Source organism: Nematolebias whitei, chromosome 18 (assembly GCF_014905685.2).
Source record: "Nematolebias whitei isolate Nwh7 chromosome 18, NemWhi1, whole genome shotgun sequence".
Lineage (NCBI taxonomy): Eukaryota > Metazoa > Chordata > Actinopteri > Cyprinodontiformes > Rivulidae > Nematolebias > Nematolebias whitei.
Window position 1 is genome coordinate 29,606,704 of NC_056515.1, and position 17,946 is coordinate 29,624,649.

Below are 17,946 nucleotides of genomic sequence, written 5' to 3' on the forward strand. Positions count from 1 at the left end.
CAGGTGCAAACGCGACCTTTCTGGAACAGCATAGAATTTTGAGCATTTTTAGTTTTATTTTTTCGGCTCATTTGATCAAATGTTTTTATGTTGGCTTGTATTTGAGGTTTTATTTTGTGGTCAACGCTAAATGTTTCCAATGTTAACTAGAAATACATTAAGACAAATTTCTAGAAGGTGTTCGGCGTCGAGCGGAACTATCGCGATTCTCTCGTATCTACACGGACATATTTTACCTGCCCACTTGAGACTGTTTGTTGTTCAGTCAGTCTGCAGTTGCATGAAATTCAGGTGTTGTGTGTAAACGAAGTTTTTAAGCAGAATGTTTCGAGCGGGTTCGCGCTGTCCGGGCTGCGGCTCCTCCAACATTGTGGACGATGATCTGTACTCTCAGGCCCAGCTGGTGTGCACCGACTGCGGCTTCGTGGTGTCGGAGGGGGCGCTGGCCGACGATCCGTACGGAGGTTCTGGTAGGAAGACGACACGAGACTCGTCATTTTCGGTTGTCACATGTATATTTTAATTGTTATAGTAATGAATGAATATTAATTTATATTAGAAATATCTGGTTTTGGATGCTCACAGAAACGTTTGAGCTTTGGAAGAACTTTAAACTAGCTGTGTATTTAGATAAAGGATAAAAATAAATGCTCAGCCTATCATTTGAAAACAAAGCTAACAAAGTTTCTGAGCTATTTTGATAAAAGTTTTTAAAATGTTTTCAACATTTGTAGAATATGTTCAGCTCAAGATACAAGTTATTAAATACGTTTGTCATATTTATTATATTTAAATACAAATATGTAAAAGTTTGGCATATATATATATATACATACACTTTTTCTTTTTTTTTTCAAATTAAATTGTAGCTCATGTAAAGACTCCTTTAATTGCGCTTGTCCACTGTGTGTACAGTAGGGCAAAAAAGTATTTAGTCAACCACTGTGCAAGTTCTACTTCGAAAGATGAGGTCTGTATTTTTCATCATAGGTACACTTCAACTATGAGAGACAAAATGAGGGGGGAGGAACCAGGAAATTACACTGTAGGATTTTTAAAGAATTTATTTGTAAATTATGATGGAAAATAAGTATTTCGTCAGTAACAAACGGGCAATATTTCTGGCTCTGTCTAACCTGTAACTTCTTTAAGAAGCTTTTCTGTCTTCCACTCGTTACCTGTATTAATGGCACCTGTTTGACCTCGTTATCTGTATTAAAGACACCTGTCCACAGCCTCGAACCGTCAGACTCCAAACTCAATTATGGCCAAGACCAAAGAGCTGTTGAAGGACACCAGGAAGAAAATTGTAGACCTGCACCAGGCAGGGAAGAGTGAATCTACAATAGGCAAGCAGGTTGGTTTGAAGAAGTCAACTGTGGGAGCAATTGTAAGAAAATGGAAGACATACAAGGCCATTGATGATCTCCCTCTACCTGGGGCCGCACACAAGATCTCATCCTGTGGGGTCAAAATGATCATGAGAACGGTGCGCAAAAATCCCAGAACTACACGGAGGGACCTGATGAATGACCTGCAGAGAGCTGGGACCAAAGTAACAAAGGCTACCATCAGTAACGCACTACGCCAAGAGGGACGCAAAGTGCCTGCCGTGTCCCCCTGCTCAAGCCAGTACATGTCCATGCCCGTCTGAAGTTTGCCAGCGAGCGTACGGATGATCCAGAAAGGGATTAGGAGAATATAATCTGGTCAGATGAAACCAAAATGGAACTTTTTGGTTAAAAACTCAACTGTTTGCAGGAAGAAGAATGCTGAGTTTGGGGGAGTGGTGGCGCAGAGTTAAGATGGGCTTGTGATCGGAAAGTCGCATGTTCAACTCCTGGTACCGTCAACATCAAAATGTGGGTGGAAAAGGTGGAACACCCACACCTACCTCCACCCTCATTTGCCCACTCTGGGCCCCCAAGCAAGGCCCTTAACCCCCACCATCTGCTCCCTAAAACAGGTCTCTCTTGAAAATGAGTTATTGTGGCTCAATGAGACTACCTGTATAAATAAAGGGTAAATGGGGGAAAAAAAAAAAAAAAAGTTTCATCCCAAAGAACACCATACCTACTGTGAAGCATGGGGGTGGAAACATCATGCTTTGGGGCTGTTTTTGTGCAAAGGGGGCAGGACGACTGATCCGTGTTAATGATCCCAAACACGCCACTCGGGGAAACAGAGGAGTGGCTCCGTAAAAAGCATTTCAAGGTCCTGGAGTGGCCTAGCCAGCCTCCAGACCTCAACCCCGTAGAAAACGTGTGGAGGGAGTTGAAAGTTCGTGTTCACCAGTGACAGCCCCAGAACATCACTGCTTTAGAGGAGATCTGCATGGAGCAATGGGCCAAAATGGCAGCTACAGTGAGTGCAAACCTGATGAAGACTCGCAGGAAACATTTGATCTTTGACATTGCCAACAAAGGTTATGTTATAAAGTATTGAATTGAACTTTTGTTATTGACCAAATACTTTTCCACCATAATTTACAAATAAATTATTTAAAAACCCTACAATGTGATTTCCTGGACCCCCCCCCTCATATTTTGTCTCATAGTTGAAGTGTACCTATGATAAAAAATAGACCTCTCATCTTTCTAAGTAGAACTTGCACAATCAGCAGCTGACTAAATACTTTTTTGCCCCATTGTATGTTTTATAGATATATACTTGTTCTGAAATGCCCTCGCATCACAAAACTTGCAAATTTAATGTGAAACTGCTGCTTTTGCATGCTTAAAAAATGCATCTCAGATTATCAGCCTTGATTTTCATCAAGAAGATAAAAAGATGAACCCATTGGACATTTTTAGTTTTCTTTAGCTCAGTGAATCAACTGAGTGACTGTCAGATATGATCCATTCTCATCACATCCATTAGTATAACAAACATTTAAAAACTTTGGCTTAGCAGTTTTTAAATTGTGTTTAAAACATATGTACTCCATGAATTAAAACAAACATGATAATTTGATTAAATTTGTGTTGCTGTCTTCTTTTCCACAGATGTCAGTTACAGCCGAACCGCCGCTGTGACAAAACGACCGTGTATGAACCTGCTTAAAGGTGAGGTCTTACTCCAGAAGAGTTTTTACTTGGTGTCAAATGGTAACTTAAAATACATGCAGTACTGTGCACAAATCTTGGGTCAACTTAATTTATTTGAACATAATTTTGAGTACATTTTGTAGGTGGTTCTTCAAGCTTCTGAAATGCTATTTTATTTATGCTAGTCAAACTTTTTTTATTTCCTGAGATTCCATTAAAGACACAGGAACAATAGGTTCCTTCTTATGCTTGAGCAATTGAGAATGTTAATAAGAATGTATTTTGTTTATGTGGTTGATACAAGGATTTGACTAAAAAAATTGCATGAAAAACTGCAAATTCTCAAACTAAAACTTTTAAAGAGCCTGATACACAAAACTACTTTAAAATACAGGAAAATGTCTCTCTTGGTTGGAAATTTCATTAAAATATGAGGGTTGATGAACGGTTTTGCTCTGTACTAAAATTGTGTGCCTTTATTTCATGCAATCAAAGGTCTGGAGCGTGTGAAAGAAATTTCTCGGATTCTGAGGCTGCGCGGTGAAATAGAGGATCTGGCGCTTACTTATTTCAAGCAGGCCTTCGAGCACGAGAGTTTCATCAGAGTGAGCCTCCAGAAGAAAGAAGTTCTTGCCGGTTGCTGCGTGTTTGTATGCTGCAGACAGCTGAACTGGCCGATTACTATGGGAACCGTCAGCTGCCTCCTGAATGCTGACCAGACTTTGGTGGGAGGGGTTTATCAAGAGATGCTCAAAATCCTCAACATTGAGGCGCCCACCTTCAACATCACTGATGTCATAGAAAGTCATTGTCAGGAGTAAGTGATCGGAGTGTTTGAGTTTTAAAATCTGAGGATGACTTCCACAAAAACATATCTTGCATTTTTAAATCAATCAAGAGTCATTAAATCCTATTTTGATTGATCTAAATTAGAGATGGTCATTAGTTGTTGTTTTTTAATATTCCAACTACGTAGTTAAAATGGGCAAATTTGAAGATTTAACTCAATCATCATGTCGGTCTCTTTTTGAAACCTAAAAGTAAAGCACAATTGTTTCTTATTAAACATGAATGATCGGGGCTGTCAAATATAGAAAAATCTAATAATTTGAAACACACATTTGATAAGGGTTTATGCCTGAAATGCCCATCCCTAATTCAAACATTACAATTCTCATTTTCTCAAAACATTATTTTTGTTTTATTAGTAGGGCTGGACAATAATTTGATATCGATATATATCACAATATACTTTAATTCATTAACGGTGATATGAGTTTTAAGCACATTTTCGATATTTCAGTATACATTACGCTGTGATTACATCGTTTCACTGACACATTTCTTTTTCTGTTCGGGTTCAACCCAAACAGAAAAAGCCTCGACACAGCTACGCAAGTGTGTGGTGACGCACACCACACACAGAGTTGAAGTCCAGAAGGAGTCAGCGGTAGCAGGCTAGGCTAAGCTCCAATGCGCGTTAAGTTTTTGCTTCAAAATGAGTGCCCGTGACCGTCAGAATGTGACTGAACAAGCGTTCACAAGTGAAGAGAAAGCAGATGACATAATTGATAAGAGTGGAAAGACTAATTTGGCGGCGTGGAAGTGGTTCGGCTATCTAAGAACCATAAACTGCAGGTTTCAGTGTTTCAAAATGTGACGGAGAGTCGTTCAAACTAGCGGTGGGAACACGTCGAACTTGTTCCAGTTGAAGAGTTTCCACTTGATAGAATATGCTGAGTCAGAAGATGAAGCACAATAAAAGTTTGAGCCAACGTGTCCCTGAAACAACACCCCCAGCTGTATCAAAAGAGAAACGCATGCATTAGGTTATGTTGTTTAAAGTTAAAACTATTAATATTGACAAAGTTGAATTTTATGTTTAATTGACCGTGATTTCAAATTTCTTTTGAAGGCTAAATACAAATAAACGGTGAACATTAATTTATTTGTACAGTTTGTACAATTTTTCTGAGGCTTTAATATTGTTTATATCAATATTGGAATAATATTGTTATTAACCGAAATTAAGAAATATATCGTGATATATTTTGGCCATATCGTCCAGCCCTATTTATTGGTCATTTTAAGTTACTGTAAGCCTCAAGCCAACATACATTTATATATTTAGTCATTGATGGAAATGGTTGTCAGGAAGAATTGAAATGTATTTTTCCTTTTATTCACGTTTGATTCTGTTTAGCCTGACGTGCTGTTTTGAACTTGGATCAGCATAGTCTCCTTAGTCATTTGAGGTTGATTATGTCTTCTCTTTGAGCTTCTTGGTAGAATATAAAACTATCGGGGCTCTAAATGATTCATAGCTGGTTTTAAAATTTTCATTATTTGTCAAAAGGCTTGCAGACTTGTTTTTAAATCAAAGGCTTACTGACGATCTTTTTGTTTTCACAGTTACAAAATAAGCTCCTCTGACGTTCCAGAAGAATTTGCTGAGGACTCTAAGGCTTTGACGAAACGATCCTTGGCGCTGGTGGAGCTGGCAGGAGATTCCTGGATTGTTACTGGTCGGAAACCCTTGCCGATCATGATGGCAACAGTATATTTGGGCTGGCAGTCCTTAAAACCCAACAAGCTTCGTCTGAGTTTCTCCCTGGACAAATTCTGTCAGTTAGCCAAAGTGCAAAAGCACAAATCTGCTATGACTAGAATATCAGAGTTGAAGGAGGCGCTGTGTAAGCTGGGAAAGGAAATCCCCTGGGTTGGGGAAACTGTGAAGCCAGGTAATGTGGTTCAGCATGTGGGTGATATTCTGGAGCACAGGTACGTCCTGCTCAGGAAGGCTCTGAGGACCTACGAGGATGCGATGCAGGCTGAGTGTCAGAGCAGCTCTTCACACCCTCCAACAGGAGAAATGGTTTCCTCTCAAATCTCTGAGTGCGGAGGTCAGACTACTCCTGCTTCCTCTGTGGAGCAGCCGCATTCGAGTAATGACGGAGAAAAGCATGCAGTGGACGGAGACGGTCAAAAGTCCAAACCAAACTGGGGTAAAAGTGTACTGTTCGCCCCACCATGTGTGATTCATGCTAAGAAAAGGAGAGTGGAGCAGCCGATGCTGGATGTAACTGGCGACGAGGAAATCTCTGACAGTGAAATTGATTTGTACATCCGCACCCCGCAGGAAGTACGAGAATTCACACAGATGCAGAAAATACTGGCGTCGTCCAACAGTGGGAAGTAACAATGAAAGGGTAATACTTATGTCTTTAGGCACTGGTTAAACATTTGTTAAAGCTTACTTGTGCTTTTTGCAGTAAAAAATATTGTATTTTGTTACGTTGGGTTTTGTTTGGTGATGGCAATTTTTAAAGCATTGTCCCCCCAGTTAGAATAAACATGGTGTTTTGTTTACCTATACATGACTCAAAGCGTTCCTATTTTAAATCTTGTTATACGGAAACAGTTTTTATTTTTAATTCATATCACTAAGTGCATGTCCAGTTCATTGTAATTTCAGCTTTGCAGAGCTATCAGTCTTTTTTTCCTGTTTCTAATCTGTGCTTGGATAGAGCTGCCTACATTAAGATTCTGTTTTCTTCCTGTTTATAAATTTAGCATTTCAGATTTTGCAGTTCTATTTGAAGTTATTCATATTTTAATTCGCCACCACAGAAGTTAGTCATGCTAGAAGCATTTTGTGTATCCACCCACTGTAGATTTATCCCAACATCAACACGGTGTCATTATGACTAGAGGCATTCCAATGAATGTTTTCTGAAAGTTTTCTTTAAACCCATTCAGTGGTTCATAAAAACATTTTGCCCACAGAGTTAACTCCTATCGAAGTGTACGCTCTCCATTTTCCCTGTAGCTAGACCGTTTTAAATGTATAATTTATCCTTTTGCTAAATATAAACCAGTTGACTGATTTTATTGAAACCACAAAAAGTCATAGATCATTTACAGCTGATAAATATTTAAAATCAACTTAATTCAAGATGACTGACACAGCTAATTGACCTTTATTTAACACAAAAATGGCTGTAACTGCCATTTTGACAGATATCGAGCTAATATTTGGAGCGGTGGTTGCTGAAAGTCGTCCACATACAAGCGCTAACAAACGGCAAGATCATTTAAAACTATGGTTTACAAAGTGGCAGATGATGTTTTCTTTCAAGAAATGCTGGATTCATTCCTGAAAGTGAATTCAAGCGGAGAGAACAACTTCACAGAGTTGAGTGGCGACTGGTATTCCCAATAAAATCAACTGTAAAGTAAAAATTTAAAGTCAACATTTGTTGGATGCAAATTACCTAAAAAAAAAATTTAAATTGCACATGGTTCATACGCCTTCTGAAATCCTGCTGTGGCTTTTTGTTTTGGTGTGCCGCCCCATGAACAATGGTGATCCCCTTCTGGCCGCCCCTTTGAAAACCTTTTGCTGCGATTTCTCACTTGTTCAGAAGAAATCTGAGGGTATCAAACAAATTAACAAAATATCGCTCCTATTTTCCACAGTGCCCAAGTGTGAATGCTAGAATGAACCCCATCCATCTGCAGAGCGATCGTAAGCAAGCACCAGACGTTGCTGACGTGATTAACGAGATCAATAAATTATCACATTTCAGCGTTCTGAATCAGTAATCATGCAAACACTTTTCATTTCCTCATATTTTTATCAGTAAATTTTGCTTTTCTGATCATAACACACATCTGAAACAGGTCGTATCAGATCTGTGGCTTTATTTACACACTGTATTCCATGCAACATAGAATTCCACATTTTTTACATAAACCGTTACATTAAATAGCAAATGTAATTAAACAATGGGGCAGATCCAAAACTGATCCTCACAAAGTCTCCAAATGGTTTGCATCTCCAGTGGAGTCATTTGTATTTGATATCTCTTTCAACATGTTGCCATTTTATTACAGCTGCAGAGGTTAATCTTTGCAGGAGATGAATTAGCAATAACATGACGGATAAAAGGTAAGCACAATAATGAAACTAGACAGTTCTTACAACCAGGCAGCACATCTTGTCAGCTTTCAGAAGCACAAATAAAAACAAAAAAAAAATCTAGATAATTATTAATGCCAGGTGAATTAACCTTGTGAGTTATGCACCAGCTCCTCCAAAAACACAAAACGCACAGCATGAACATAACGGAGCCAACAACATAGTGATGGTTGAGATTTTTTTAGTAGCCAATTAAATAAATATGCTATCAGAAACAATTTGATGGTTTATATGTTTGTGTCGTCTGTTACTGGCATAAAGAAAATGAAAGCCTCGACGTGACGGCTTCATACAATTCACTTCACGCTGCTCTACAAAGGACAACAATCACATCTGGCATGATGCTGGAAACGATCACAATTTGCAGTGACCATTTCCAAATACAATTTAAACTGATGGTTTAATTTGCGCTTCGTATCCTGTACAGCTACTCCTTTTCACCAAACACAACCTTATCTGGCTCCTTACTGGTACTTTTAGATTTAGAAATGACATTCAGCAGTGCGCATCTTTTTTAAACCATTCCTAAAAAAATAACATAATGCCCATATTCGTTGCGTACATTTATGTCCTCATGCATAAGATAAGATAGAACTTTATTGATCCCTCAGGAAATTGAGTTGATAGTCATCATCTGTCTTTTCTACAGTATTATCACCATGTCAACTTTAAAATATTTCTGAATCAATGTAGCTTTGATATTTACTTCAAAAACTGACTTCTCATGTAAATTAACTTGACAGTTTAAACCCTTAGGAAATGAATTTATTATAGATTTGGATATAATTATGACCCACAGAAGATGAACACGGCTGATTGTCTAATGGGCGGATGCAGCTCCTCAGACTGAAGAAGTATTTTGGATAAAAGATGAAACATTTCAACAAAGGAGAATTTGTCCAGAGGACCTGATTAAGTTTCTTTAGGACTATTTGTTTTAAATTGCTATTTTATTGCTGAAAGAGCTCGTTCAGATCTATTAAAGTAAGGTGCTGTAGAACATTTATGAACAAATATCTGTTGTAGATTGCTTTTTGAACAACCTCAGTTGGGGCAAAAATATGTATTGTAATCTGATTGACCAGTGCACGGCTAATCCAAGCAGTGAAGTGGATTGCTGGCATCTTAAAACCACACCAATTACAGGCATTCCTTAATTGTTCACACTATTTCACAAACATGTACCTTTATCAGTTTTTAAATACCTTTTTTTTTTTTTTTTAACAGAAGTGCTGCAAAACTTATCCAAATGGGTACAGCTAGCTGCTGCTGCTAGTTGTGCTACAGAATTGCATGTAACTAACCATGGTGACAATTAGTGGTGAAGTAAGGATTTATAAAAAGTGTTTGCTTAGAAATATTTAAGATGACATAGTCTACTTTAGTCAGGCTATGCTCAGACTAGCCATCAGCCGCCAATAAATCTGGTAATAATCAAACTATTCCTTCAAACTGAAGCCATTTAGAGCATCATCTACAGCAGGTAATATGTTTATTGGTTATGACCTCTCCACAGAGCTCCACTTCATCGCTTTAAAGTATCACAACTTGAAACGACGAGGTATGAACTGGTTCCAGGAATCTTCTGCCTGAAAGAAAAACACAAGTGCCAAAAGTAGGACTGTGCTGTATCTCTCGTGGTTTCTGACTTTTTGTTTAGAGCCCCAAACGTAACAAGCAAAATATTTCACCAGAGACTTTGTTGTGTTGACGAAAACATGATTGAAAGCTTTAAAAAGAAATGTCAAGGCCAACGTCCTCCTGTGAGCACCACATATCATTTTGGTTACAACTGTCGAAATGTATGTCAGTTCCTGCAGGAGCATCCAGACAGACCAGGCCCCTCATCATCAGAACACGTTTTTATGTGTGTGTTTCTAACAGCACAACTGAATGTGGTGACCAACACTTTCATCTGCAGAAAATGAATAAGCACGTTGCTACACTTTACCCAGAGAGTTGATTATAAAACCACGCCTGCTGCACAGTGACTGACTGGGACGCCGATGCGACGATGGCACTTTAGCATCTTTCTTAGCTCGGAGCGAAAGCGGTCGTGCAGCCATGCATAGAGAAAAGGGTTGCAACAAGACGAGCTCATGGCACACAGGTGGCACAACAGCTGGATGAGTAAAAAGTAGCGCTTGTTGATCAGGTGGATGTCAATGTCTCTGAGCACGTTGAACACGTGAATAGGAAGCCAGCAGACTGCAAAGGCGGACACCAGAAGTGCAACCAAGCGAAAGATCTTCCTCTTCCGGGCTTGGTGGATGCCCACCTGGTCTTGCGTCCTGTTGCCAGGGGCAACACATTTCCTCAGTTTGACAGTGATGCAGAGATAAGAAACAAAGACAGCCGACAGCGGAAGAACATAAGTGATCAACAAGGTGCTGTATGCGTAAGCCCGTCTTTCTTTCTCCTGACCCAACCAGAACTCTTCGCAGATGGTGAAGCCTTCCTCCTTGAACTCGACATGGTAGGTGTGGGTCACCGCTGGAGCCACCAAGCCACAAGACACCAGCCAGATTCCAGTGAGGACGTAGGCACAGGTCGACACCGTGGTCCGCTTCTTCAGTGGGTGAACAGTTGCATAATATCTGCAATAAAGTGAGATTAGAGATTAATAAAGGCACCAAATATAAGTTTATGGCTGTTTGTTCAATAGGACTTCACAATATATTGAAATTTTATCATCATCCCCATGTCACTGCCCAATATCAGTTTCACAAAAAGCTGTTTAGACTGATAAGCTATTAGCTGCTATATTCCAAATACCATCCATACTTTATATTTCAGTAATCCTATGAGCTCTCATGGGTCTTGATGCCCACACCCAACTTAGATTATAATTGCCAAGATACTAAAACGAGTGTTGTGTCATGATAACAGAAGAGAGGAGTGAGAAAAATGTGGGTTTAGTGCAGTTAATATTATCACAATAGTTAACGTTATTACAGTCACATGTTTTCCCTGTTTTTTATTGTATAGAGGATTTACAGCAATGCTACTTCAGTATGGCAACTGACTGTTGTAGCAATCATTGGGAATGTTTACTAGTTGTGAAAAAACCTCTCATGGCATTAACAAAAAATGAAAACACAATAATTTGCTGTGTTGTTGTTCAATGTTGTTCAAACAGAAAAGATTACCAGTAGTCACTTTTCCAAATAATCACGGCCCATGAGACGAGAGAACTGCAGTTTTAACGTACTACAAGTATTATGGTCACACAAATAGTCTCCGTTTTAAATTGGGTAAGTTTTACTAATTGAACAATGTAAACATATATAAGTATCAGTTTTTCTTAAATTTTCTTGCCTTCTTGTGTGTGTTTGTCTATATGTTTGAAGGGGTTGGTGGGGGATGTTTAGTATTAGCATTAAGGTTTTATGGTTGATTAGGTAATTATATATATATATATATATATATATATATATACCGCAGTCCAGCAAATTTGTGATGCAACAGTTTTAAGAAGTTTTCTGTTCAACCTGACTTTTCCTTCTCTTTTCCATATTCTAGCTAGCCTTAGGTACTTTTAGCTAGAGTATAGCCTTCTGCTTCCTTTAGCTTTTAGCAAATGTTTTGCGACTTTTTGCTAACTTTTTGTTATCTTTAGCTCTTAGCAAGCATTCTGCTTCTTTTCGCTTTAGCAACTCAGTTTCAGCTTTTTCAACAATCAGAATTCATAACGGGAGTTATTTCACTGTTTTTTTAAATATTTTTTTTATTGTGTATTTAGTTTAGCTGTCTTGTTCTATTCTATTATATTATGTTGTGTGACTCCTCAGGATCTATAATTCATAATTTAATGCCAACTTGAACTCCGTAGCACAATTACTGAAAGATGAAATTTCCTGCACAGGTGGTTAGTTAACATAAAAATGTTAAATGAGTGAATTAGCTCCAAAGCATGCATTCATTGAAGTATGGCGTGCTTTTCAATAGGCCTATCAAATCTGTGCAGAGCCAACTCTCTGACCTGTCTGGTCTAATTGGGGAAAAATCAGGCTAATCAGTGATATTTTAACTTCAAAGACTGAACAGGTGCGTCCCAAAATGGGAGGTGTAGCTTTTAACTGGTGCTTAAAAGTGTTAATTGATGTATTCCCCTCTGAAAGGGGATATGTTGTTTTTTGCACGTACAGAGAAAGGCTTTACTGTGGATGATTGAATTTGTTTTGCTCTGGTCTAAAGGGATGCAGGTCTTTAAAAGACAAACCAGTTCATTTGTTTTAACTGTTTGCATGAGTGTACCAGAATAATCAGATTTAGAGCTGATTCCAAAAATTGGAATGATACCACTGCACTGTTTGCGTAAAGTTAACATTGTTTTGGCTTGCTTGCTGAATAATACTGGGTGATTTCGTATAAATCAACAAAGCCTTGATTGTTGATAGGGAGAGTATTTCTTTTTTACGTCTTGAAATATATGTATGCACCAATCAATAGCTCACTTCATTTGCCTAATTTTTTAATGAGTGCAAAGAATTAGTCATGATTACGTTTGTTAGTTAATGAATTCTTGCCTCCGCAATTTCATTCCACTCAAATTTAGAGGGGTGTCTGTTGTAGGCCAGGAATTCATTTTCATGGCAGTTCAATTTATTCATCTAGTTTTGAAACTGAGAGTCCATTTTCCGGGTAATGATTTTGATTCCTGCTATAATGCCAAGAAAACTAAATCAGTTGCAAATGTACCGTATTTTCCAGTGTTTATGTCGCACCTTTTTGCCTAATTTGCATACCCTGCGACTTATAGGCGGAAGCGACTTATTTATGTTATTTTTTTTTTCATATTTATAACCCAATTTTTGACTGAGATATGACCGTTTTCATTCATTCTGACATGGAAAATATTGAACACTACCATTTTCAGCCACTAGATGGCAATAGAGTAGTATGGCATGCCGTTGTGTCATGTAATAGGTAAAAGTGGCTATTAATGACACAATCAACTTGCCATATCCTGCTACTTTTATCCAGCTCCGGGATCATGCCTGGAGCAACCGTTAAATCAGCTTCATTTTGCTGCGCCGCCCCGGTGAAATGCAGCTAATTTGACTATTCAAGTGCATTTATTAAGTAAAAGTTCAACTAAGACACACCTTTATTATAATTTTGAGCAAACAAATAATTGTTTTAGGTGCTTATTTTGTTAAGTTCTGAAGAAATGCGCAGCGTTTCTCTTTCCTGATTTCCTCCCTTTGCGCACTCCCAGAGCACCAAGGCAGCGAATACTTTTGAAATGCAGCTGATTTGACCATTAAAGTGCATTTATTAAGGAAACATTAAACTAAGACACACCTTTGCTATAATTTCGAGCAAACACATTGTTGTTTTAAGTGTAAATCTTGTTAAAGTCCTCCCGTGCACGCTCCCGCGGCTGCCATTTGGCAGCCAATCGATTTTTGACACAATACCGGCCCACATTTCCGGGTTGTCAGCGATGATGCATAATAGATGTGACGTATACGGCAAAGCGACTTATTTATGTTTTTTTCACACTTTATTAGACATACTGTATTTGGACTGATGCAACTTATACAGCGGTGCGACGTGTACGGCGGAAAATACGGTACATGCATGTTTCATTAAAGTCTTTCCAGAGGTTCACAAGATATTTTGCTAACAGACATACAAATAACACATACGCTAACACAGGGAATTACATTATTTCCCACCTTTTGGTGACATTTGATGCAACATGCGTGTGGAGGTAGTCTACCCACCTGTCAACAGCAATGGCAGTGAGGGTAAAGACTGAAACATATACTGTGACAGGTTGGATCAGGAACACCAGGTAGCACATGGAACGACCAAAAACCCAACCATGCGGGTTGAAGGCATAGGCGAGGGTGAAGGGGACACATGTCACACACATGAGCATGTCTGAAAAGGCCAGGTTCCCAATGAAAAAGTTGGTGACGTTGTGCATCTTGCGTGTTCGACAGATGACGTAGAGCAGCAGGTAGTTCCCAATGACGCCTACCACCACCACCAGCACGTAGCAAGGGATGATGAGTGGCTTGAAAGTCTGCAGCAGGGCCACGTCTGCAAACTGGGAGCTGCGGTTGGTGGAGTTGTTCTGCACGACGACCTCGTAAACGTGCCCGTCAGCCTGCGGTGGTGGCTCGCTTCCAGCCGAGCCACTGTGATTGCCTTCCATGGGATCGGAGCTCAATCTGTCAATACTGCGCTGCACGGAATATGCAGAGAAGCAGGTTTACAGCTGTCAGAACATTAACAACCTCCCTAAAGGTCAGATTATCAAGGACATAAAGATTCTAATCATCGTGTAAATGAAAAAGTTCATGACATTTTTAGAGCTGAAGACTGTCAGTGAACAGGCATGCTTTTACAAACACCAACACATTGACGCAGTGAGAGGCAAAGAGCAGAGTGCAGTGAAAGTGATCATTATAAAAAGCATTAGATTATAAACAGGCAGAACATCCTATATCCACTAATAAAATTAGCATTTGAGAAATGCCATTTCACAAGGTTGTGTCTTGATTTACATGTTGAGGGATTGTAAATCAGCAAACTGTTTGGCACTTTTAGCATCTGCAGAATCACTCGCTATGGCTCAGGTCCATAATATTTAGACATTTTGCCAGATTTATTCATATGTTTTACACCAAGGCTACTTATTATCATATTGATTGATGAGTCTAAATAATGGAGGGAATTATATGATGTTTAAAGTTTATATAAAAAATTAGAACATTAAAAATATATGATAGCTACCTAGCTCATGGCTTTTTTCTAAGCTAAATTAAATCACATCCAGGTGAGTTCATGCTGGATAATCATTCATCCCTGTCTCCAAATAAGGCTCTATTCTGACTAAAACTTAAAATTATCATTCTTTGAAGGAATATATCACCTACTGCTTTGCCTGCTGAAGTTTTAAACAAAGATCTCAGATGATATAGCTCTTGCTTTTGTTGGAGTTGAATATCTACTATTACCACAACACATTTAAGCTCAGTGTCTGTAATACAGCATTTTTGTGTTTATTAAGGTCACTTGGCTACTTTAATGTGATCATCTTGAATCAGGTTGACTCCAAAAGTTATTCATGTGTAGATGTACATCCAGTGTTTACTTTCTGAAAATGTGATTAACTTCCACCTACTGATTCACAATTTTTTTGACAGGCAAAGAAATAAAAACATGACAGATTACGATTGTACACCTTTTATGGCAGCAGACAATAAAAATAAAAAAATACTAAAACTATGTATCATGGTAAGTTATGCCAGAGGCTGTCTGACAAAACCGTTGGCTGATTTTCTTATTGCCATCTAAACTCTAGCAGTTTGAGGTCCCTCAAGGCTCTGTTTTAGGATTTCCCCTTTTTATGATTTACATGAAAAATGTAGGCTACAATTCTATTGATCTATTTTCTGTTAATGTCACAGGTGTTTGCTTTTCCTCTGCTCTTTGGCTACCTACAGTTTGCATTTCACATAACTCATTTGTTTCCTTTCAAACACTAAATGTGACAAACCTAAAGGTATGATGTTTCCCAACAAGAAATCCCAGCATCTCCTTACTTTTTAATCTACAAATACACAAGGTGCTCCTGCTAATTATCTTAATATTATAATTAAGGAAAATTGGTTATCTAAGTCAGGCAGCACGGTGGCGCAACTGGTAGAGCTGCTGCCTCTCAGCGAGCAGGTCCTTGGTTCAAACCCCGGTCCAGGGGCCTTTCTGGGTGGAGTTTGCATGTTCTCTCCGTGCATGCGTGGTTTTCTCCGGGTACTCCGGTTTCCTCCCACAGACCAAAAACATGCATGTTAGGCTGACTGGTAACTCTAAATTGTCCCTAGGTGTGAGTGAGAGAGTGAATGATTGTTTGTCTTGTTTGTCTCTATGTGTCCCTGTGATGGACTTGCGACCCGTCCAGGGTGTACCCCGCCCCTCGCACAGTGATTGCTGGACATGGGCACCAGCGACCCCCGTGACCCAAAATGGAATAAACGGGTAAAGATAATGGATGGATGGGTTATCTAAGTCTTATATTGAACAGCTTTGGAAAAATGAAAATAAAACTAATGTTTATTTACACAAATGAGTCCTATTTTACATTCAAAGTATGGAAATGGCTTGTTGCTGTCACCTACTTCTCTCACATTCTGGTGATTTAATACTCAATATACCTGAATGGACCAGTTAGCTACAGTATACTGTATATATATGTTTTTATACTGTCTATCCATAACAGGATGCAAACTGTACTCCCAAGTTTACTAGCCATCAATGTCCATAGCAACCATGTCCAGGTCCAGATGACCTGACTGAACATTGTTAGATTTGATACCTGGATTATTGAGCATGGACTTTGGTGTCCATACCAACATTTTTCATTTGTTTTTATCTATACTGTACCTTCTGCCAACACATTTATCTTTCTATATGTTACATTAAATACAACAAAAAAGCTACAGCCTACTCTCACATTCCTTTAAATTTTCTCAGTGGAGAGGGGAAAAAGATACATTCGTAGTCTGCCTCTTCCTGCTGACTAACAGGACCTGAAACTGTCCAGCTTCATTCCAGTCCAGGATTTTTAACAATTTCAATTTGTTCTTGACAAATTGACAAAGACAAATGAAGTATTCAGCCCATGCACTCTCATTTCACCAGTTTGAGAAGGTCTCTCCACTGAGCGGGCCAAGCTTGGCAACCTTTGGAAAAATGGCGCTGAGTTGTGTTTTCTCAATAACAATGAACCAGGTTGATTTTTTTTTAATACATTTTCTGCCAAAAGTCTCTTCTTGCATCCACCTTACAAATAAATTATAAAGCAAATAAAAAACATTTTTTCGAAGCAAAATCCTATGCAACAAGTTCAATATATTGAAAAAGTCTAGAAGGCATTCCTGTGACATTCATAACTCTGCTGAGCAACATTTAATGGAAGAGTATTATAAATGTTTAGGTGTGTGTCACTGAAAGAAACCTGCCTTTCAGTGAGTGAAGGAAAGTGTGGAAGCTTTCAGAGTGCAGAGGCTGCACACTTACATCCTCTGGTAGAGAGGACTCTCCCTCTTCAAGTACGTAAGGACAGGATTCAGTAACATTGGAATGGAAACACAGACATTAAATATCCTTTTTAGGCTTTGCGATAAAGAAAACTTCTTTTTATTTACAATAAGTCAAGAAGAAAGTCTCAGCATGTAGATTCCAAATGCTTTGCATGTTTTGCAAGTTGAAAATGAAACATAAGACCTTTCAAATGGCAGCACATATTAATGTTTTTTTGTGCCAGTTCAACCTGTAAAGTGATGGTTTGTAAGGTTTTTGTCATTATTTGTGGTTACAGTCTTGTGTTTTGCACATCATCACAGTTTGTTGCATGGCATAGTTTACAGCTACAGCACAGGCAATGGCTCTTTATGGCTCTCTATCACACACACGCACACATTCCACTGCTAATTAATATAATTTGCAAAGTGCTCAGAAACAAAAGAGGGGAGTTAATATTTTGCTACTGTTAATGCAAAAACCTCTCACTTCTTACAGGTAATTATTCTATTAATGAAAAGTGGTGTACAGGGATTTACAGTTAACTCTGTGGGACTGTGCTGTGGAAAGTTGTAGTTAGGCGAGTTTTTTACGCAGTGCAGTAAAATCTGACTGAAAAACACCAAGAATCTAATTTATCTGACATGTGCATTGTTACATATATTCATACTTAGAGAAGGTCATTGTTTTTGTTACATGCTCACGAAGTGGACACCAACGGTGCCAATATGAAGAACCGACCAAGGTCACTTTATTTACGAGCAAAACAGTCCTGTGCTTTGAAAGATAAAATGTTCAGGGGCGATGTTCTCAAAGTGACCTTCCCATATTGTAACTGAGCATCAGAAGCTTATTTCAATTAAACCTAAATGTAAAGTG

General features: G+C 38.7%; 2 protein-coding genes across 2 annotated transcripts; one reads left to right on the forward strand and one right to left on the reverse strand.

Moving 5' to 3' along the window:
- Positions 1 to 252: 252 nt before the first annotated feature.
- Positions 253 to 6,359, forward strand: brf2 (BRF2 RNA polymerase III transcription initiation factor subunit). Its single transcript, XM_037691816.1, has 4 exons — positions 253 to 470; positions 3,006 to 3,065; positions 3,543 to 3,864; positions 5,460 to 6,359. The coding sequence occupies exons 1-4, from the start codon at positions 323 to 325 to the stop codon at positions 6,244 to 6,246; spliced, it is 1,317 nt and encodes a 438-aa protein (XP_037547744.1). The 5' UTR covers positions 253 to 322; the 3' UTR covers positions 6,247 to 6,359.
- A 3,632-nt stretch (positions 6,360 to 9,991) lies between these two features.
- On the reverse strand, positions 9,992 to 14,197 carry LOC119424402 (prolactin-releasing peptide receptor-like). The gene is made up of 2 exons (XM_037691872.1): positions 13,761 to 14,197; positions 9,992 to 10,625 (listed from the first exon to the last, which is right to left on the reverse strand). Exons 1-2 carry the CDS (start codon positions 14,195 to 14,197, stop codon positions 9,992 to 9,994), a joined length of 1,071 nt encoding a protein of 356 aa, XP_037547800.1.
- Between the last annotated feature and the right edge of the window lie 3,749 nt (positions 14,198 to 17,946).